General features: G+C 50.1%; 2 protein-coding genes across 13 annotated transcripts in view; one reads left to right on the top strand and one right to left on the bottom strand.

The window, feature by feature from the left end:
• Positions 1–754: 754 nt before the first annotated feature.
• Positions 755–13482, top strand: CDAN1 (codanin 1). 2 transcript variants are annotated; one of them, XR_011258189.1, is made up of 28 exons: positions 755–881; positions 1116–1603; positions 1817–2020; positions 2217–2386; positions 2503–2616; positions 2699–2777; positions 3197–3317; positions 3496–3605; positions 4070–4159; positions 5079–5154; positions 5621–5826; positions 6129–6249; positions 6377–6523; positions 6622–6788; positions 7178–7265; positions 7511–7600; positions 7789–7843; positions 8055–8188; positions 8272–8375; positions 8636–8794; positions 9142–9205; positions 9373–9451; positions 9635–9736; positions 10950–11057; positions 11186–11249; positions 11410–11591; positions 11844–11951; positions 12684–13482. XR_011258189.1 is itself a non-coding variant. In XM_069596072.1 (28 exons), exons 1-28 carry the CDS (start codon positions 792–794, stop codon positions 12807–12809), a joined length of 3693 nt encoding a protein of 1230 aa, XP_069452173.1. In that variant the 5' UTR covers positions 757–791; the 3' UTR covers positions 12810–13482. The 2 variants fall into 2 exon arrangements, 1 of the variants encoding a protein (XP_069452173.1); XM_069596072.1 differs by having other exon boundaries at positions 757–881; positions 9635–9783.
• A 1789-nt stretch (positions 13483–15271) lies between these two features.
• The window catches only part of STARD9 (StAR related lipid transfer domain containing 9), a 114411-nt gene continuing 107702 nt past the window's right edge, over positions 15272–21980 (bottom strand). For 6 of the 11 annotated variants that reach the window (XR_011258187.1, XM_069596059.1, XM_069596063.1 and 3 more), the window contains 7 exons: positions 18742–18859; positions 18487–18608; positions 18222–18286; positions 17849–18051; positions 17620–17717; positions 17248–17406; positions 15272–16791 (listed from right to left, as the gene is read on the bottom strand). Coding sequence is in view for 8 of the 11 variants with exons in the window: in XM_069596059.1 (XP_069452160.1) it covers positions 16690–16791; positions 17248–17406; positions 17620–17717; positions 17849–18051; positions 18222–18286; positions 18487–18608; positions 18742–18859 (867 nt within the window). In the remaining 3 variants the exon portion in view is untranslated. The remainder of the gene's footprint in view (positions 16792–17247; positions 17407–17619; positions 17718–17848; positions 18052–18221; positions 18287–18486; positions 18609–18741; positions 18860–21980) is intronic. The other 5 variants (XR_011258188.1, XM_069596060.1, XM_069596064.1 and 2 more) reach the window with 2 other exon arrangements.

The following is a 21980-nucleotide window of genomic DNA, read 5'->3' as shown; positions in this document are numbered from 1 at the left end:
CATCCAAAGAGGTGATTCTTGTATTTTTTGAAATAAGAAAAATTAAGAAATAACAAGCTACCAGAAACTAATCATGTGTATGCCTATTAACTGCAAAGTAGCTGAACTATTAACCTTGTGTAACGTATAAGGGGTAATAAAGACGGCGATTCTGTGTGCAGGGTGGCCTGGGGCACTTTTAAGGGTTGTGGGCTGAGGATCCTAAAAAGCCCCTCCGTCTTAAAGTCTTAATGATCGATCTTGCTGGAAAACGAGTGGGCAGGGGATTGAAAACTCAGCTTTTGAGAAAGGCAAGGTCAAAATGAAGTTTAGCAAACTTTATCGTAACTTCTTTAGGGTAGTGACGATTGAATCTAGAAAACTTGAAAGAAAAGAATGTGCTTATCGTAGAAGACGTAGGCATCTTCTCCGAAGAATAGTTCACCTTTACGGTCCGGCCGCTCTCCCGGACCCTTGGTCTTCCCCGCCGCGTCCCCGAGTCCCGGCAGGTCACCCTCGGGCCAGGGCAGCCGGGGCCTCGCTTCACCGACAGCAGTACGCTGCTCTTGGCGGGCCACCGGGCCTCTTGTCAGGAACCACGGACCCAGCCAAGGCCTTGAGCCAAGGCCCAAGTCGAGCCTCAGTGCGGGGAAGCCCCGCCGGCGGCGGCGGCGGCGGCCCCGGCCCCGCCCCTGGACCTGCCCCCTCCGCCCCGCGGCCCAACGGTCGCCCGGCGGCGCCGGCCCCGCCCTTCCCAGGGCGCCCGTGGCGCGCCGGCGCCTGCGCAGTCGCCTTAGAGCGCCCTGACCGGGATGGCGGCCGTTTTGGAGTCGCTGCTGCGAGAGGAGCTGTCGGTCGCAGTCGCTGTGCGGTGGATCGCGCGCAGCGCCCAGAGTTCGGAGGTAACAGCGCCGACACGCCCCCAGCCTGGCCTGAAGCTGCTTCCCGCGGGAGATACCGCTCCTCCCGTCCCATTCCTCTAGAGTGCCTGGCTGTCAGCCGGGGCCGAGTGCGCTCCAACTAGGGGCCGCTGCCCCGGCCGCCCGCCACCCTCAGCACGCTCTGCGGCCCCGGCTGCTCGCGGCCCCGGGCTGGCAGCTGACTGACTCTCTCTCCCCTCGCCGCTTCTCCCTCAGGATGACCCCAGGGAGGCGGCCGCGCTGAGCTCACTTCGGCCACTGCGGAAGGAATTCGTGCCATTCCTGCTGAACTTCCTGAGGGAACAGAGCAGCCGCGTCCTCCCGCAGGGCCCCCCAACCCCCGCCAAGGCCCCGGGCTCCTCGACAGGCTTGCCAGGGAGATCCGGGGGCCCGCCGCGGGGCGGCCGCGGAGCGCGCAACCAGCTCTTCCCTCCGATCGAGGCTTCGAGCGCCACCGCTGCTGACGCCCCTTCGGCCCGCCGTGGGGGCAGGAGGCGGGGCCCGGGGCCGGCCCGCGAGCGAGGCCGCGGCCCCGGGGGCCTGGAGGAGGGGGTCAGCGGGGAGTGCCTGCCCTGGGCCGGGGGCCGGAGGCCCAGGAGCTCTGGCAGCCCCAGCAGCCCCAGCCTCTCGCGCTCTGATCCGCCAAACCTCAGCAACCTGGAGGAGTTCCCTCCCGTGGGCTCCGTTCCCCCCGGCTCTGCAGGGTGAGAATTAGCCCTCATCTAAAATATGGCTCTGCTAGGGGAGTTAAAAAATTAAGGCTGGGTGCTCTGTAGTAGAGCGTGGTAATAACAAGAAAGTAGGGGGTGAAATATCTACGTGGTGAGGGGCATTTTGCAAGGGGTGCTAGATGTTATGGTGGAGGGGGAGATGCTTGAAGATGGGAATTAGGAAAACCTATGGCTGCTCTTCAACAGGACCAAGCCTTCCCGCAGGATCAACCCAACTCCAGTGAGCGAAGAGCGATCACTTTCCAAGCCCAAGACTTGCTTCACCTCACCCCCAATCAGCTGTGTTCCCAGTTCCCAACCCTCAGTCCTAGACACTAGCCCTTGGGGCCATGGGCTTCCCTCAGGTTGCAGAAGTCTGCAAGAGGAGCGGGAGATGCTCAGGAAGGAGCGGTATGGCTTTGCTGCTCCTGGGGATGTCAGCTTCCTTTGGGGGGTGGGATTTGCAGGGCTTTTCCCTGTGATTAATTTGTCTCCTGGGAACCCTGGGTCTGTTTCCTGGGCTGTGGACATGTCTCTAAGGAACCTGAGTGTGGCTGTGGAGGGGAAGCCATGCTGACTGCTCATGACGTTTCTCTTTCCCTGGTAGCTCTAAGCAGCTGCAGCAGTCACCTACTCCTGCCTGTCCCACCCTAGAACCAGGATCTCCTCACCCCAGCCGGACAGGACACCTCACAGCTGAACCCGCTGACCCTGCCAGAGTATCTTCCCGCCACCGTCTGGAGCTGGTTGCCCTTGTCTACTCTTCATGCATTGCAGGTGAGTGAGAACAGAGCCCTGGAATGAAGACACTTGTAGAACTACAGGGTAAAAGAATTGCACTGAGCCTTTGTTTTGACTGGCGTTCAATACCCTGGAGTTTCCTTTTTAACCAGAGAACCTGGTACCAAACCTCTTCTTGGAGCTTTTCTTCGTCCTTCAGCTCCTTACTGCCCGGAGGATGGTGGCTGCCAAAGACAGTGACCTTGAACCAACTCCGGGAGCTGTAGGTTGGTGAACAAGCCTCTTTTTGAGAAATGATGTCTGGAAATGAAATTGTTTTTAACCAACAGCTTGGTATTGTCCTTCTAGATTCCCTGGAAAGCCCTCTGTTCCAGAGTGTCCATGATTGTGTCTTCTTTGCAGTGCAGGTTTTGGAACATCAATTTCAGTAAGTTTCCCCCGCTGAGGCATTTGAACCTTATTCACATTATTCACTTGATTCTCTGGCTACTTCCGGGGCATGCTTGTGCTTGACACAGATGTAGTGACCCTAGGCCTTTTCCTACATGTAAGCCTTCAGTTTCGTGTCAAAGCTATGAATTTAGCCCTTGAAAGAATCAAACTGCCCCCAGTAGTTTTGGTAGCTGACCTTTGGGTTTATTTACTGTTTCTGCTTTGCTATCATTAGCTGCTCCATAGGGTCTCGTTTCCTTTCCCTTTATCGTCTTTAATCCTTGGCGCATGACTTTTCTTTTTTTTATGTACCTGCTCTGTGCTCCAGGTAACACAGTGTGTGCTGTGCAGATGCCAGCTGCCTATTTGCAATCTGTCCCATTCTCAGTCATGTGTGCTCTTATCCCTGTACAGCGTTCTCTCCCACCTGGACAAAGGGACATTGAAGCTGTTGGCTGAGAATGAGCGATTACTGTGTTTCTCACCGGCTCTGCAAGGTCGCCTCCGAGCTGCCTATGAGGGCAGTGTCGCCAAGGTAGTGACCCCATCTTAGACATCTTCTAGCCTGGATCTGACCCTTCCCAGTCTCATAATCCAGGCGGCCCAGCTCACACCACTGTAGTGTCATGTGGCCTAAAACTCTGGACTAGAATATGGGAATGAAGTTTTCTGAGCGTGAACTCTGCTTTCAGTCCCTAATGTCACTGTTTTAGGTCTCTCTGGCGATGCCACCTTCTGCTCAGGCTGTCTCCTTTCAGCCAGAAACTGACAATCGTGCTAACTTCTCCAGTGACCGAGCCTTTCATACTTTCAAAAAACAGAGGTGATAAGAAAAGGGGACTCTGGGGGAGGGAATGAAGCAGCATTTTCTCCGGGATAGGCAGCCTATGTTGTTTTCATAGAAACTAGATGTTTGGCACTAACGGGTGCAGTTTAGCACCACCAGGCCCTTCCTAGCAAACATCTTAAGGGCCACTTAGCCTCATTCTCTTTCACACCCATGGACTCGCACCTCTGACAGTAGCAGCTTTCTCGCAGGTGTAATGACTTTGGCCACAGGGTTCTCAGATGAGAGTGCCAGATTAGCCTTAACTGCCCACAGAAGCAAGTGAAGCATGTGGTGTACTGCTGTCGGGTCTGTGGGATTATCACATAGAGAACCTTGGAGAGGATAAGCAATGGAGCTGTGAATGGTCCTGTCTACAGTTCTGAGCTAGAGAAGGCACTCCTGAGAATGAGTTAAGCCAACTGTGCTTCAGTTGATCAGACATCTTATGTGTCTGCCAGGGATGTGTTTTACGAGGTACTTCGAGAGTGGGAAGATCGCCATGAGGAGCCTGGCTGGGATTTTGAGAAGGGCTTGGGCAGCAGGATCAGGTATGTGCTCATACACTGATCACTTTTTCCTGCTTCCAGCAGTGAGCAACTTAGTGGTGTTTGGGTAACTGATTAGAGAAAGGCTTCTCTCCCCACCCCGAACTCCTTCCAGCACAAAGCTGTTTTCTGTCTTCCTTAATCTCTTAGTTACTGCCACCTCTGCCTCTACTCAAAAGGGATTTATTTCTCCAACTCCTTCTACTCAGAAATCATTTATACTTGCTCTGTGATTGCAAATGATTGATAAAGTGGAACACTCTTATTCCAGGTTGCGTGAGTTTTTGCCTGTCACTGGCTTAGACCCTTTCCAACCTCTATTTTCTCCATCATCTAATCTGACAATACAAGATAACTTTGTGTAGCTGGATAACTAGGATACAGAAAGAATATCCTCTTGTCTGGTGATCTCCCATCCACATTGGTCATGAAGCTTACTGGCAGTCAGTGTAGACTGAAGAGGAGAAGGGTGGTCTCATTTCATGTTTGGTTAAGTGTAAGGTTAAGGGCTTCCCTGGGGGCTCAGATGGTAAAGAACCTGCCTGCAATGCAGGAGACCCAGATTCTGTCTCGGGGTCAGGAAGATCCCCTGGAGAAGGAAATGGCAACCCATTCCAGTATTCTTGCCTGGGAGATCCCAATGGACAGAGGAGCCTGGCAGGCTACAGCTCATGGGGTGGCAAAGAGTCGGACACGACTGAGCGACTGACAGTTTCAGTAAGTGTCTCTCTAGCCTTGAGGGATCTTGGTGCTAAGGAAAGTATCCTTTACCTTTTCCCATATCCTTGTGCCAGCCAGCTCTGGTAGAAGGCTGCTCAAGCCCCTGGTAGAGGGCTGAAAGTCTCAAGGATTGGCTTGTTCTCTCAGATCTTTCTCCCCCTCTTCCTCCCATAACACTCCATCCCTGCCTCTTATTCCTCAGAGCCATGATGGGTCAACTCTCTGCGGCCTGCAGCCACAGCCATTTTGTTCGACTTTTCCAGAAACAACTTCTCCAGGTAATTGCTCCAGCAGGAGATCTGTCTCCGGTGGACAGTATGTATTATAGGTGCCAAGGAATGGCTGGCAGTTTGGGACAGGACAGGAGAACAGGCAGGTCCTTGGCTGAAGAGTAAACAAGAGTTCTGCTCTTCCTCTGTGGGCCCCCTCACACACCCAGCTCTCCTGGCCCTCCTTCAGTCGCTCCCTGCTTTCTTGCCCTTGCTTTGTGGTGTGGTAGAAAGAGTGCAAGGTTAGGTCTGGTTTCAAATCCTCGTGACCCTCTGCAGATGTTGAATCTTAAAATTTCAGTTTCTTCACCTGTAAAAATAAGAATATAACACAGACCTCAAAAAATATATCTATGGCACACAATATAGGGTGGGCATCCCGTATTGTTCACTGCTTCCTCCTCATTTTCTTCACCCCTTCTTTCCAGAAAAACTCACTGGTTTATCAATTTCTCTCCTCCTCCCCCTGCCCCAGATGTGTCAGAGTCCTGGTGGTGCTGGGGGCACTGTCTTGGGTGAGGCTCCGGATGTGTTAAATATGCTTGGAGCTGACAAGCTGGGGCGGTTGCGGCGCCTACAGGAACGGCTTGTGGCCCCTCAGAGCAGTGGGGGCCCCTGCCCACCGCCTACCTTCCCAGGCTGTCAGGGCTTCTTCAGGGACTTCATCTTGAGCGCCAGCAGGTAAAGGCCCCCTGTCTTGCCGAGAGTGGGGGAAGAGGCCCGAAGAGGTTTGTGTTCCCAGAAGGGCAAGAGTTTGCTCTTCTTGGCCTGGAATGTCAGCGGGTGGGACTGGGGGATGCCCAGCCTCCTTCTAACCCACACTTCCTGCTTCCATTTCCCTTCTCACTCTCTCACCTATGAAGGTAAACTCCTTGTTCCTTGACCTCCTGTGTCTGCCCTACTGAGCCTTTCTGTCTGGAACACCACCTCTATTATCCTTCCTGCACCTCTTCCAGTACCTTTTTTCCCCCTTCCCTTCATAGCTTCCAGTTTAATCAGCATCTCATGGATAGTCTGAGTTTGAAGATCCGAGAACTCAACAGCCTCGCCCTTCCTCAGCCTGAGCCTAGTGATGAGGATGGGGAGTCAGACGTGGACTGGCAGGTTAGAAAGCAGAAGAAAGGAGGCTTTGCTTTAGAGGGGAAAGGATATTTTCAAGAAGTCTGTAACAGATGTGGTTTTGTTCTAGAAGCCTAATGCTTAGGACCTCTTACTTCTTGATGGCCTGCAGGGTGAACGGAGGCAGTTTGCTGTGGTGCTGCTCAGCCTAAGGCTTCTGGCCAAATTCTTGGGCTTTGTCGCTTTCCTGCCATACCGTGGGCCTGAACCACCCCCGACCCGTGAGCTCCAGGACTCCATTCTGTCCCTGAGGAGCCAGGTGAATGGGGGCGCTGGTAAGGAGGGAGCTGGAAAGAGCCGCATGGCAATGGCGTTAGAAGGCTTTCCCCAGCCCCTGACTGACCCTGGCCCTCCCAGGTGCCCCCAGTCCTGGACGTGCGAGCTCTGCTGCAGCAGGGGCTGCGGGCACGCCGAGCAGTGCTCACAGTGCCCTGGCTGGTGGAGTTCCTTTCTCTTGCTGACCACATTGTCCCCATGCTGGACTATTACCGCAGCATCTTCACTCTCCTGCTGCACCTGCATCGGTGAGTCAAGAGAGGGCAAGGCTTGAGAAAAGGGTGCAGGGAGAATGTTGTTGAGACTGCTGCTTTTTGAAGAGGGCCAAGCAGCTTGTGCTTCCTGTGTGCTTCCATAGCTGTAGCTGACCCTCAGGGGAAAGGCCAGGCCTTGATCCACAAGGACAGACAGTGGGCAGTTATTTGCACTTTGGCCCTTTTCTGTTCCTACTGTGGCCGAGCTAAGAGTGAGTACAGGTCTGGGAGAGGTGATGAGACATGGCTGCCTACACAACAGCAGTCCCTTTTAGGTCTCCTTTTGAGAATCACCTTCCCAGTGATAGCTTTTTTTTTTTTTTTAACTCCATTCCATTTCTCTCATTGCACAGATTCCACTCACACCCTCATTTACCTTTTAGGAGCTTGGTCTTATCAAAGGAAAGTGAAGGGGAGATGTGTTTCCTGAACAAGCTGTTGCTGCTTGCTGTCCTAGGCTGGCTTTTCCAGGTTGGTGGAATGAGGGTCCAGGTTGGGGAAAGGCGGTATGACTTCTGTGGCTGGAAATGGGCAAAGGGAAAGTGTAGGACTCTGACAGAGAGCGGGACCAGACGCTAAAGGCTCAGAGGAGGAAAGATGGGGTTGCCATAGAGGAAGGTGGCTTTGAACCTGGTTGTCTAAACCCTGGAACCATGAAGTTGGAGGTGTGATGAATCCCTAAAGTGCTGGCTGGCACTCCCCTAATCTTTTGCCAGATTCCCACAGTCCCTGAGGACCTATTCTTTCTGGAAGAGGGTCAGTTGGATGTCTTTGAGGTGGACACAGTAGCCTCAGAGCATGGCTTGGTAAGTATTGGGGTCCAGCCAGAGCCATGGGAACCACAAGAGTAAAGGAGGTAGCCTGCCTGTCAGTGGGCCCAGAAACACAAGCCAGAATAGAGGCTGAAGTCTCACGTAATTCTCTAACCCGACCGCCCCATTTCTGGGAGGAAGGAAAGCTTCCCTTCCCCAAACTGACCTGTTGTCTCCCCCAGGACAGCATGCCTGTGGTGGACCAGCAGCTGCTCTACACTTGCTGCCCTTATATTGGTGAGGATACTCTTCCCCAAGGGTCCTTGGTCCTTGGCCTGCCCCTTCATGAGTACCCAAAATGCATCCCATGGGCCCAGCACCCTCGTACTTTGTTTTGTGCTTAGGCGCTCCCTGATGCCTCGTTCTGTCTATTCCACAAATGCTTAGTCTGGATGCTTGGGAGGGTGGGACAGTTCTGGAACTAAGCACTTGGGCTTCTCTGATGCAGGAGAGCTCCGCAAACTGCTCGCTTCATGGGTGTCAGGCAGCAGTGGAAGGAGTGGGGGCCTCGTCAGGAAAATCACCCCCACCACCACCACGGGCCTGGGAGCCCAGCCTCCCCAGACCACACAGGGGCTGCAGGTAAGGGGCAGGGTGGAAGCAAGGGCCACCTCATGGGTAAGGGAAAGGGAGCCCTTCCCTGCACTGCTCCCTCCTCCCCACAGGCACAGCTGGCCCAAGCCTTTTTCCACAACCAGCCGCCCTCCCTGCGCAGGACCGTGGAGTTCGTGGCAGAGAGAATTGGCTCTAACTGTGTCAAGCATATCAAGTGAGTCTGAGTTGAGGGGGTTGGGAATGAAGGTGTTGCAGGTCCCAGGCTCATTTCCTTATCCTTTTCCCCCTTTTAACACCTTGTTGCCAAACTGAGGAAAGTCAGCTGAGGGGTGGGGACAGGGGCCCAGTGGGATGGGGAAGGCTGAAATGGCTAACATTCTTTCAAGTTAGTTCTGACCTGGTTTGCTTGAATTTGCAGCCCCTTTCCAATTCAGCCTTTCCAACTACCTCAAAATCTTGCTGTTCCTGCTGCAGGGCCACGCTGGTGGCAGAGCTGGTGCGCCAGGCAGAGTCGCTTCTTCAAGAGCAGCTGGTGACCCAGGGACAGGAAGGAGGCGATCCAGCCCAGCTGTTGGAGATCTTGTGTTCCCAGCTGTGCCCTCACGGGGCCCAGGCGCTGACCCAGGGGCGGGAGTAAGATGCCAGTCTGTTGGGATCCTCTCATCTCCACTCTTCTCTTAGCCTTTCCTTTCCTGTCCTTTTTTTTCTTATATTGTTTATTCCATGTCTTCTCCCACCCTGCTTTTGTCATTCTATTTTTGCCTGCTCTGTAGGCTCTTATCTTGGTTTTTAGAGGTTTAAGGACCCAAGTTTAGAGTCGAATTGGAAAGGCATGTGGTTGGGTGTCCAATCTCCTGGCATCTGGGCCAGAGAGCTGAGCATGCCCTCCCCTGTGGCAGAGCTCTCCCAGCTCAGGGAGTTGGTGCACTCAGGGACCCAGCTGATGTCTCAAGACATCACTGACCTCTGTCTCCTTTCAGGTTCTGCCAAAAGAAGAGCCCAGGTGCCGTGAGGGCACTGCTTCCTGAGGAGACTCCGGCAGCCGTACGTAGGAAGTAGTCCTGGGGTGGTGGGCTGGGCTGGTGGGAGAGCAGTGCTGTGGGGCTGTGTGTGTCAACATGCACATGAGGTGGTGGGCGGGCCAGTCTTGGACTTGGGCATTCACCACTGTCCTAACTTGCCCCTGACTCAAAACTACTTCTGTGTCACAGGTTCTAAGCAGTGCAGAGAACATTGCTGTGAGCCTTGCAACAGAGAAAGCCTGTGCATGGTTGTCAGCCAACATCACAGGTAAGGTCCAGGGAAGGGGAGTAACTGACCAAGTTTTTCGAGTGGACTGGCAGGAAGTTGGAGGCCACTTGGGGGAAGACAGGACTCAGGGCCAGTTGGCAACAGGGAAGGGCAGGGGTTGGCATGGTGAGCCTATGCAGGGCTGCTTTGGTGACTCTTCTCTGTCCTCCCTCTGACTTGCAGCACTGATCAGAAGGGAGGTGAAAGCGGCCGTGAGTCGCACGCTTCGCGCCCAGGGTCCTGAGCCAGCTGCCCGGGGGGAGCGGAGGGGCTGCTCCCGTGCCTGTGAGCACCATGCTCCCCTCCCCTCCCACCTCATCTCCGAGATAAAAGTACACAGCTCCCTACTCCCTTCGGCTCCCCTCCTCCTGCTCCCTGCTCTTTTCCTAGTTGCCCTTCTTTCTTCCTCAGCTCCAGTATTTGTGTAGCAGCTTTCTGTGTTGTCCAGCTAGTTTCCATTTTGTTAACTGAATGGAGTTAGGCAGGGCTAAATGGAATTGAATGGTTTTAGTAATTGCTTTTCTCTGACTTTTGTACTTGAATCACCCAAAAGGGTAAAAGGGAAGAGGGTAGATGTGAAAATTGTTGATTGAGTACATGGTACATAGATGATATCGGGAGTGGAGTAGGGAATGGCTGTCTAGTGCAGTAGGAAAGTTCTAAGGAACAGTCATCCCAGTATTGGGACAGTATTTCAGAAACACTCTCCTATGTGGGAGATGATGCTTGTTTGGTTACAGGCAGTAAGAATAATCTATCAGTGCTCTTAATTTGATAAAAAGAATTTATACTGTCTAGAACAGGAATCAGTGAACAATTCGTGGGCCAAATCCAACCTGCTGCTTGTTTTTGTAAATAAAATTTTATTGGCACATGGCCACTTTCATTCATTTACAAATTGTCTGGAGCTGTTTTCATGCTCTGCCGCAGAATTGGAGTGGCTGGGGCAGGGACCTAAACTAGTAACTGGCCCAGATCTGGGGTAGTAGTGTTGTAATAAAGATTGAAACTAGGGACAAAAGAGGACTGACTCAAGTTCTAGAGTATATAAGACGGAGAAGGAAACTCTCAGCAGCCGTTAGCTACTGGTTTTCAATACACAGATGATTTCTGTCCTGAGGCCTCGACTCTCCTGAGAAAATGAATGGAGAATCATGAGGGACAGAAAATACCGCATGTACGTGATAGGACATAAATGCTTTCAGAACTGGCTTGGTACGGCATCTCGAGCTCTCTGGCAGCACACTGCCCCTTGGCTTACCTATTCCATCTGTTCCCTCTGTCCACTTGGTTGCTTCTCCCGGCTGTGCTGTCCTGCCCTGCCCTACCCAAGTCCCAAGTCTAAGGGCACCTTGGCCCATCACTTCACCCTAGAGCCCTGTCTTCCTTTCTGCCTCTCTCCACTGGCTGATCCCCATCCCAAGCCACATTCTCTGTGGCCTCCTTGGCCCTGGCCTGGCCTGAAGCCTTACTCTGCGTCCACCCTTCCTCTCTGCAGGACGTGCTCTCCTTGGCTGTGGGGCCCCGGGACCCTGAGGAGGGAGTTGCCCCTGAGTATCTGGAGCAGCTCCTAGGCCAGCTGGGCCAGATGCTGCGGTGCCGCCAGGTGAGACATGGCATGATGCCCTTCTTCCGTATCCTTGTCTGGTGCCTGGTAATCAGAGCTGCACTGGCCCAGGGCTGCTGCTTGAATTATGGTGCTAATGTCCAGGGTCTCCTGTTTTTCCCCCCCAGTTCCTGTGCCCACCGGCTGAGCAGCATCTGGCAAAGTGCTCTGTGGAGTTAGCGTCCCTCCTTGGTATGGCTCCTTTTTATCACAGCCCTCTGTTGCCAGATCCCCCAGTTCTCTGGGTTGGGTACAAGCAAGATTAGAAAACAGCTTTTTTCTGCTCTTCTTCCTCCCAGGGACACATGACCCTGCCTCCACTTCTTAAAGCTTGGCTTTTCTCTTTCCACAGTTGCAGATCAAATTCCCATCCTGGGGCCTCCGGCACAGCACCAGCTGGAGAGGGGGCAGGCTCGAAGGCTCCTGCTCATGCTGCTCTCCCTGTGGAAGGATGACTTTCAGGTGCCAGTTCCACTGCAGCTGCTGCTGAGGCCAAGAAACGTGGCGCTTCTGGCAGACACTCGGCCGAGGGAGGTGAGCCAGAGAAGGTGGATGGGGGCTGGCGGGCAGCCTCCTTAGAAGGCTCTGCAGTCATCTTTTACACCCACTGCCCTTAATGTTATTAGCTGCTTTAAGTCCCCTTTTCTGAGGCTGTGCTCATTTTCTCCTGTACACTGAGAGAGACTCCTCAGTCTCATCTCCCCTCCTCAGCAGCTCTGTCCTCTGTATCAGGCTTGCTGTGCAGTCCTCTTAGCCCCCTGAGCTCTTTCTCCATGTGTATTGCAGTGGGACCTGCTGCTCTTCTTGCTCCGGGAGCTGGTAGAGAAAGGTCTAATGAGACGGATGGAGATAGAGGCTTGCCTGGGCAGCCTCCATGAGACCCAGTGGCCAGGGGTAAGAAGTCTTCATATTCTATCTGGAGAGAGAATAGGTGTCATGTCCCTTTTATCCTGAAAGGGGGGCAGGTGATAGGGCCTGGCATCCTGAGAATCTTCCGAAGCTCAGCGAATATTGTGATGTCTTGAGGACCACCCTGAAATGAAATGGCTGCTCTAGGGCACCTCCTTCACATTTAAGTAGCTGTTATATGAATGACTGTGTCCATGGAGGAAGGGAAGATGGCAGATAGAAAGCATGGCATAGCTCTGGCAAACCCCTCTGATGGTGGGGTTGTTTCTGTCCACACTGCTTGTCTTGCAGGGTCAGGGTTCAATCCAGTGAAACTGTGGAGTCCTAACCACTGGATTGCTAGGGAATTCCCAACTGTGGGTGTTTATAATCAGGATAACCTGGACTATAGGCTTAGTCAGTCCTTAATGTGATTTAGGGCAAAGTAGTTTCTACATAAAATGGGAATAACTTAGACCTTATGGGGTTTTTCAAGATGAAATAATGTGCATATGAAGTACTCATTAGTGGTTCTGAGCCTCCCAATAGAGGCTCGCCCTGTTGGACTTGAGCATCCTAGAGTACTAACAGGACAAGTCCATTTCCATGTAGAAGGCAGTTGGGAAAAAATAAAATACCTAGGTTGTCTACTCACTGCTTAGCTAGGGCTTCATATTTGGGATTGATTAATTTAGAATTATGTGCCTGCTTTTTCAGTCACCTTTCTGCTTATTCCAGGATTTCTCTGAAGAATTAGCAACACTGTTCAACCTGTTTTTAGCTGAGCCCCATGTGCCAGAACACCAGCTAAGAGCTTGTGAACTGGTACAGCCAAACAGGGGAACTGTGCTGGCCCAGAGCTAGGGCTGGAAAGTGTCCCTACTTTAGGCATCTCACCAGAGCGCTGGAACCCAGCCTGACTGTGCCTCAGGAGGAGGCCCCAGAGCCATCCCAAGTGCCCACTGTGACCCGTGCTGCTGTGGAAGTAGCTCAGTCTGTCGTCAGGTTTCCTGCTCACGTATGAAGCAAGAGTGTGGCTGCCTGGCATCCCACGGACGGCTCACCATCCCAAGTCCAAGAGGAAGAAGGAGGGGTCACTGGATTCAGGATTATGGTGGAAAAACCTAGAGACTCCAGTCCCGGAGAAGAAGAGTTGGCTTTATTACTTGGATACTAAGTGAAATGACCCATGGGGACTTGTTGACACAAGATTCGAGCCCCACTTGCTGCTACCCCAGTATCTCTTAAAGCTTTGTGGTTTGGAAAATCATGACAAAGGCAACTGACTTCTACTTAACTTGTGAGTAAAGTTAAACATGAATCTTGGGAGTCTACATTTTCTTACCACCAGGAGCTGGACTGCCATCTCCTTAAAAATGTACAATAGATGTGGGGCTCGCCCGACAGAAACCTGCCTTTCACCTTGCACCCTGCCTGCCTTCAGTCCCGTGCAGGTAGTAACTTTTGACTCTAGCTCCATCCAGGGGCCAAGCACGGGCAGAACACTAGAGCTTCTTAAAATAAACTGTTTTCTTTACTAAGGGCTTCTTGTCTAGTTATTTTCACCTTATTTGTCCCTGTAGAAGGCTGCGAAGTCTCAGGTGGGCTTGGAGGTGGGTATTGACAGGGTAGAGCTGTCCTAGTAGCTTGGCCACTCAGCAGACACTAAATGTTCCCGTATGTGAGACCTGCAAGCCAGAGAGCCTGGGGCCCTTATTAATTCATTGCCAACAGTATTGACTTCTGTGCAGCTCCCTTTAAAGGTTTAAGATGTGTGAAATTTCTACTCACCAGCCCTTAGGATGCTTGTTTTTGTGGGGCGGTGGGAGTTGGGGATGTTTGAGTTGACTCAGAATGGAAGCATTCTAAATGTCTATAAATGGTGCACTGATTCTAAGAAAGCACTACTTTGATAACGTGCATTAAATTCATTCCTGTAAAATTCATGGTTTTTCTACTTTGGCAGTGTGTGCAGAGAGATTCAGTCTCTGCCAGGGAAAGAAGGGTACTCAGTGAACCCTCTTGAAGTGACACAAAATCTGTGCATGTGTATGTATTTCTTAGGAAAAGTTCTCAGCTGTCAAAGAGGTCTCCAACCCAAGGAAGCTACCTAGGTAAGAGGCTCTGGGCCTAAAGAGGTCTGCTGTGTGCCATTACAGTAGGTCCTGTCAGCACAGAAGGGTAAAAATGGGACTGTCTCCCATACCACTCTAGTCACACTTCTGCCTAGTCAGGCTGTGACCCGCCCTTCCCCTCAGCTCTTCCGAGTCCATAAGTTTTTGCATCTGAACCTTTTTTCTTCATCTGTCCTTTGAATCTAACATACTATAGGAAATTCTGAAAGTTCTGAATACTTGGGAACCAAAAAAGTTTTAAGAAATGTCTTATCTTTCTGCACCCATCAGGTATGGCTCAACGAAAGCACTGCTCCAGGAAGCTGAGTCCCAAGGTAAGCAGCTACTTCAGACACTCAGCTCCGTATGAGGTGAGATAGACAAGCAAGCAGGGAGGAAAAGCCTGGAGCACTGGAAGATGCTGAGTTAAAGGCTACTCAGCTAACAGCAACAGGCCCAATTCAGGAAACAATGCTGGTCTGTGTGAACCTTAAAGGCTTACTTTAGGTAGGCAATAAGAAAGGAATTAGAGACAGGCAGCTAATGAACTAGTGAACTCATTGGTATTTAGATTCTTTTCCATATGCCTGCTTTCTACTAGTTATCTAAAACAGTGGTTTTCAAAGCGTGGTCTCCAGACCAGCAGCCTCACAATCACCTGAGACTTCCTAGAAATATAAATATGTAGGCCTCTCCAGGCCTTTAAATCAGAAACTTGAGTGGGGGCCAGCCTGGGGTGTCACAAATCCTTTCCATGATTCTAATGCACAATGATGTCTGAGAACCAGACATCTTAACACCAGCATCAGCTAATGTTCTTGGATTTGCTGACTCACATGCTTGGCTGTGGCTTCTCTAGTTCAGGGGATATGGTCTCCTCGGGGCTGCCTGCCCACATGTTCAGATTCCCACTGGCTCTGTCTCAGAAGCTCCAGTGGTACATACCTGCTAAAGAGCCTTCCAGGGCTCTGTGGTTACCACTGGGTGTGCCAGTGACTGTTCTGGAATCGTCCCTCTTGTTCATACCTGGACTACAGCTGGCAATAGCTGGGAAACTAATCTGGTTGCTCTTTATATGCAAAGCAGTGCTGAGCTCATAGGAAACTATTTATGTATAAACTATATAGCTTGAAACTGGGCCATGAACAGTTACTGCCATCATAATCGACGCTGAATTCTGAGCTCAAATGACACACTTAGGCTATCCCAGGGTAGTCTTCACTGAATAAATGTACACACTGGACTTTTAATTTGCAAGTGTTCTGAACTTTTCAATCAGTGGTCTTAATCATATGAAAAGATATGGGAGTACATAAATAGGCTGTTAAATATATCAAATGTTACCAAAATATTAACCAGAAAAATAAGTTTAAAAGCAATTAAAAAAAAACCTTCAATAATGTATAAATAACTTAATTTGAGGTAAGAGGGGAAAAAAATCCTGCAAATACTTTCAGAAAAATAAATCTCTGCTGGACTATGCAGAAATTTACCTTTTTACCACATCATCTCAATCCCCATATGGTCACCCTCTTCTACCAAAGATTCTGGTCACCAGAACTGAAGCCAAGAACCTCTCCCACCCCTACCACTTTCAAGTAACCATACAGAATAAAAGCTCAGGTTCAGTCAGAAAACTGAACCCAGTCTCCATCCCACCCTAGAACAGAAGGGGCTACAGCAGTGTGTGGAATGCTCAAGAGCCTGAGGGCTGGAACCAAGCCTTTGAGTGAGGTAAGGAATGGAACTGAGCTTCCTCCTAACAAATCACTTACCTCCTCCAGGAAATCCATTATCATCCGTCTTCAAAAGACAGTTTTTCATCTCTGAAATGAGAGATGCCCAAGCCCCATCCCCAGTCTTCCTCAAGGGTCTGGGGCCCCACTCTGACCCCAAATCTATCCAGCCAACTTCTACAGTGGTTTTTCTCATTTTGCTGAGCTCTGGAGTGGCGGCTCCATAACACAGCACTGGTCAGTACTCCTCTAACGGGCCAAGACCCAAACGAACGTCCTCTCTTGTGAGGGAAAGGAAGGGGGTGGGGGCAAGGCAAAAATTAATAATAAAGCAATTTGTAAAGATTCAAGGAGGAGAAACAGTTCTACATCATTGTTCTGGTTTGTGTAGATGTTTTTTTAAACCATTTTCTGTTTTGGTATTTCCTAACACTCCATCCCACAGTGGAGCTGAATGCTGGAGGCAGATTCTGAGTGCTGGCCGACAGCAGCTTGCTTCTCCACCAGCCCAAGGGCTGCACCAAACTCAGTAAGCACCATGTCAGAGCATTGCCATTTCCCAGCTCTACTGGCTGTACCCAGTCCTGATCCTTAAGTAGCCTATATGCCATAGGGTCCCAGAGACAGGAAAAAAGGTGAGAAATCCAAAAAGGTGAGTTGAGCTTCATTCACGCTGGACGGCCAGAGCCAGAAACTCAAGCGCCCTTGCTCTGCAGAGATGCCAGCTGTGACCAAGTGCCGACCAGGTTTCACTGGAACTTCGGGGCGGAATGCCGTCTGCTCAGTCGGCCACAGCAGGTAGCCTTGGCTCTCCTTGCATCAGGATACAGAGAGTAACAAGAACTGCCCCAACATCTCTGGGGCATCCTGGAGTGCCATCTTGACTGTGAGATGCTAACTACCAAGGAAGGAAGCAAGTCTGGCTATAACCAGTGGCTGCTGTTTGATGAAGGAGCTTAGAAGTTGAGGGGGGAATCCTGGAGCACCAAGTTCTACCTGAAATAAACCCAGAGAGGGAAGAGTTAAAGATGCACACTGGGGCATGCTTTGGCCATAAGTAGCTGCAGTGATGGGACAAACTCTGAACTGAACTGTGCACAGTCCTGTACACTGCTGTTCCGATCTAGACAAAAGCTTCACTTTCCAATGCCAAGTTAGGGGGAGGCTGCTGCTCTGCCTCATAACAACTCATCTATCTCCTGAGGACCCTGGGAACAGCCAGAGGATGAAGGCCACCAGACTCTGAAAATAGCTTTCAAGAAGGTTGGTCAGCTGTGCCTCATTCCTTCCTCTGATTCGCCACTGATTTGTGACCCAAGAAACCCTAAAATCTCCAGCTTCAGGCCACAGGTCCTGGGTCCTAAAGGATGTTGAACAGCTTTACAGTAAGCTCCCATGAGGCTGGGGTCAAATCAAGGCATGCTGTGAGACCAGCTGCAGGAGGTGGATCACCTGGGCTAAGTAGATGACTCTGGTGATCTCCTTCCCTTCCACAGTGAGGGGCTGCAGGATCCAGGCGCTGGGCAGGATCTCCCCTCGGACCATCTCCCTGCTGGGTCTCGGCATGGATGCATCATACACAGACTGAGCTGCCATGACAGACAGTTGCCCCTGGAAACACAGCAGTGTGAGTTCAGCCTATGTAATGTGGCTCCACCAGGGACAGGCTCCAGTGCAGGCAGTACCCTGGAATGCAACCTTCAGGGCCCTCCCCACACACACACCATGTCCAATTTGCCCTCCTCCCCCCTGCATAGGACGGGATGCCCACAAAAGAGATTGCTTTTCACAACACACCAGCCCAAGTTCCTCCCACATCTTTACCACCAGCAAGGCAGGCACCTCTCTGGCTTCCACGCAGACACAACAGAAATCCCGTGGCTGCTTCAGTGCACACACGGTGGTATTGCACACCAGATACACTGGAGGGGCAGGGATGCAGAAAGTTAGAAGGTGCCCTGTGACACCCCATCATTCTACAGCCTGACACCCCACTAGACCAAGCCTGAGTACCCAGCCTCCCAAGAGAGCTGCCTCTGTTCCCTGGGCTCACCCAGGTTGATGCTGTTGGTCACCCGCTGGTGCAGCCTCGCTGTCTGGATGGGCTTATGGTACAGAGGCCACAAGGTGGGGTCACTCACAGCTGCCCACACATGAGACAGTGGCTGGGACACCACGCCAGCCCCCAGGAAGCCATGCCGGGTAGAAGAGAACATCTTGTAGTACAGCTGCACCTCCTGCTCCTCGCCCTGATGGCTGGGGGGAACACCAAGGGTGGGGAAGGAGAGGATGGGGTAAAAACTGGGCTCTAGGGTCACAAAAGAAGAGCTCAGGTGAGGGACTCAAGGAAGCCAGGGTGGAGATGGCAGAGGAGGAGACAAGGCCGGCGGGGCTGCAACAATAAGACACTGTGCAAAGCAACTTACTTCCAGCCGGCTGCTGCCCGGCAGCTGAAGAGGTTGTTCAGGTTATCTGAGCAAGCAGCCATTACCTGGGGACACAGTGACGACACCCAGATTAGTAGGCACAGTTGGTACAAAGCAGGCCCTTGGATGAGTCCCTCAAGCCAGCGTTTCCTGAACTGCCCCTTTTGTAAAGAGAGAGAGCTGCTAAAGAAGCCCTCGTCTGCCCTGTTCCTCCCCTCTCCCTCCTCCCTCCCCACCAAGCAGAGTCTGCTGCCGGAAACCTCACATCAGCCATACAGAGGTCCACGATGTGCTTGGCCAAATCCTTGTATGAGGAGGAGAAGGAGGTCCCTAGGCTGGACAGGCTGGACGGGGAACAGCAGCAACTGCCCAAGGCGGCTCTGCGGCCTACAATGAATAGGTGGAGGCTCCTGAGCATCAGGGCCTTGGGGCAACACCTGAGGGACAACGAGCCCCCAGGATCTAGCAGATCTCAGCCCTGAAGCCCCCCCACAAGGCAGGTACCTGCCCCACCACTCACTGTAGGCTAAGCATTTCCAGGCAGAGCTGGCCAGATTCAGCTGATTGTTCCTCACTGAAGAGCGGCCCCGCACTTCCCCTATCCAGGAGTCTCTGGAATCAGGCAAGTTTGTGTCACCCTGCAGAAGAGAAGATGCTCAGGACCAGAGCCAAGGGAGAGAGAGAACAGAGCACCAGAAAGCCAGTGCAGAATCATCTCTGCCTCTGAACTGCACAGTCTTCAACATAAAGGCTCCAGTGAAAAGGTCATCCCCACTGGGATTACAGGAAGCTGGATGCCCCCAAGAAGGCAAGAGCAATAGAAACCAGTCCCTGGAGGGTTTCCTTGCCCTTCAAGTCACAAGTTCAAGGTTTATTGTAAAAGAGTTCCAACAGGGATCAGTATAAACTGGGGCCTGAGAGGTACCAGGGGTCATTGGGTGGGGGGACCCTCTGCCCACTGAAGGAACTGGAATGAGGCCATGGCTGGAGCTGTGTTTAGTGTGAGCAGCAAACAAAGCCCAACTGGGAGGTGGGATGGGGAGGGAAAGTGATGGGCTGTGAAAATCTTGACTTTTGGCCCCAGCCCCACGTCCAATGGCTAAGCCCAAGGTTGTAATGTGGAACCAGTTCCAGTCCAGTCACTAAATTGTGTCTTACTCTTTGCAGCCCCATGGACTGCAGCACACCTTGCTTCCCTGTCCTTCACCATCTCCCAGAGTTTGTTCAAACTCATGTCCATTGAGTCGGTGATGCCATCCAACCATCTCATCCTCTGTCGTCTTCTTTCTCCTCCTGCCTTCAATCTTTACCATCATCAGAAAATTTCGAGCCAGACCCCACCTTTACTGCAAGCAGCTCCTCAATGACACGACCCTCGACTTCTGCTGGATCTAACAGGCACTTACCATCCTACCTCTATCATCAGTTCTAACTTTGTGCTGCTTTACACACAAGAAGACGTAAACAGAGGTACTCTGTCTCCATCTTCACCCTGATGCTGGGAAAGGTTGAAGGTGGGAGGAGAAGGGGACAACAGAGGATGAGATGGTTGGATGATATTACTGATTCAATGGACATGAGTTTAAGTAAGCTCTGGGAGTTGGTGATGGACAGGGAAGCCTGGCGTGCTGCAGTCCATGGGGTCAGCCAAGAGTTAAGACATGACTGAGCAACTGAACTGACTGACTTTTACATAGTATTACAAATGTGCACTGACCACATCTTGTATATCCATTCTCTCACTGATGCATTCTCTCAGTTCAGTTCAGTCGCTCAGACATGTCTGACTCTTTGCGACCCCATGAATCGCAGCACGCCAGGCCTCCCTGTCCATCACCAACTCCCGGAGTTCACTCAGACTCACGTCCATCGCTACTGGGTTCCAACTCATTATCACTTCAAATAAGGCTTTAGGAAATAATTTCATACATGTTCCCTCATAATCTCTGCAAGCACTGCTGGGTCATAAGACTTTATAAGGTTCCTATGTCCCCAAGACCTGGCATCATATTACTTTAAGCTGACAATTCAATAGGATTAAACATTTCCATTACCTTTGTAACTATTCCTAAACATTGAAAAAGAAAATTTCAACCTTTTTTTTTCTATGAAAAGTATAACATTGATACCAAAATCTGAAATATATTGTAAAAACAAAAACTACAGGAAAAAAATTCATAAATACTGACACAAAATCCTGAATACAATATTAGCAAACAGACTCTGAATGTACATTAAAAGAAGATATCCTAAGTACATAAAGTATTATAAGAATGTATGAATTAATTATTAGCCCCCAGGTCAATTAAACACTCATCTCTAGAGAGTCTGAAATAACCTTCTGGATAAAAATACTCTCTAAAATAGTAATACATAAATGCCTCCTTAGTATTGCAAAATACATCTGTTTCAGCTCAAATGTTAGCATTCAACTTAAATGAAGGAAATTGCTGAAGCATTCCCACTAAAGCCTGAAATAAGAGATGAGGATGTTTACTGTCATCACTATTATTTTATTTATGCTGGGACATTAGGTTCATTCAATTAGGAAAGAAGAAAATAGTGGTTCAAAAATTAGAAAAAAAATGGACAAATGATCACTATTTGCAGAGGATGTGGCTGTATATCTTAAAAAAAAAATCAAGGGCACGGCTTCACAATATGGTAAGCACTAACCACGTATGTTTACTGACCATGTGAAATGTGGCTAGTGTAAGTTAACTGAAATTTTAACATAATTAAATTAAGCTACCTGTGTTAGTGACTACTGTATAAATGTGGATCTAGAGAATCAGTCAAAAAACCGTATGGGCACAAAATTAATACACAGCATTCAACTTAACTTTCATAAACACAAGAAAACAACCAGACAGAAGACATACAGGAAGAGAAAACCTATTTATAACAGAAATAAAAAAGATAAAGCAAGAAGAAATCTGATATGTAATTTTAGAGACACATGAAGGGAAAGTTTTAAATCATACAAAGGACTGAACCTTCTATATTCTTGTTAGGAAATTACACAGGATAAGATGTGATTTCTCTATAAGTTGATTTATAAATCTAATATGGTCCCATTTAAAATACTAAGAAGTTTTTATAATTGAGCTAAACAAGCTAATTTAACTTTCATGTAAAAAACAAACAAGAAGGAATATACTACAGAGCTTCAGAGTTGGTGAACATGTGATTTGGGGAGGGTGGTGTTTGTGATTTGAAATTACATAATAGAGCAGCACAGGGATACGCTGGTGGTAGGAGGGAGAATTTAAATTTTACTCTATTCAACAATCGTTATGGGGAGAAGACAAAATGGTGGAGCAGAAGGACTTAACCTTACCTCCTCTCTGAAAACACCAGAATCACAACTGCTGAATAATCATCAATAAAAGACTGACATATAAGACCAGATGAACTTAATTTATAGACCATTTCATCCAAAGGCAGCAGAATACACATTCTTCTCAAATGTACATAGAACCTGCTCCAGGGCCACAAAGCAAACCTTTGCAAGTTTAAGAAAACTGAAATCATATCAAGCATCTTTTTTGACCATAATACTGAGATTAGAAATCAACTACAAGAAAAAAATAAACTGTAAAAAACACAAACACATAGAGGCTAAACAATGTTATTCAGTGACCAATGAATTCCTGATGAAATTAAAGAGGAAATAAAAAAATACCTAGAGACAAGTGAAAATGATCCAAAACCTTTGGGATGCAGAAAAAGCAGTTCTAAGAGGGAAGTTTATAGCAA

Source organism: Ovis canadensis, chromosome 7 (assembly GCF_042477335.2).
Source record: "Ovis canadensis isolate MfBH-ARS-UI-01 breed Bighorn chromosome 7, ARS-UI_OviCan_v2, whole genome shotgun sequence".
NCBI lineage: Eukaryota > Metazoa > Chordata > Mammalia > Artiodactyla > Bovidae > Ovis > Ovis canadensis.
This window is presented reverse-complemented; position numbering and strand designations above follow the sequence as displayed.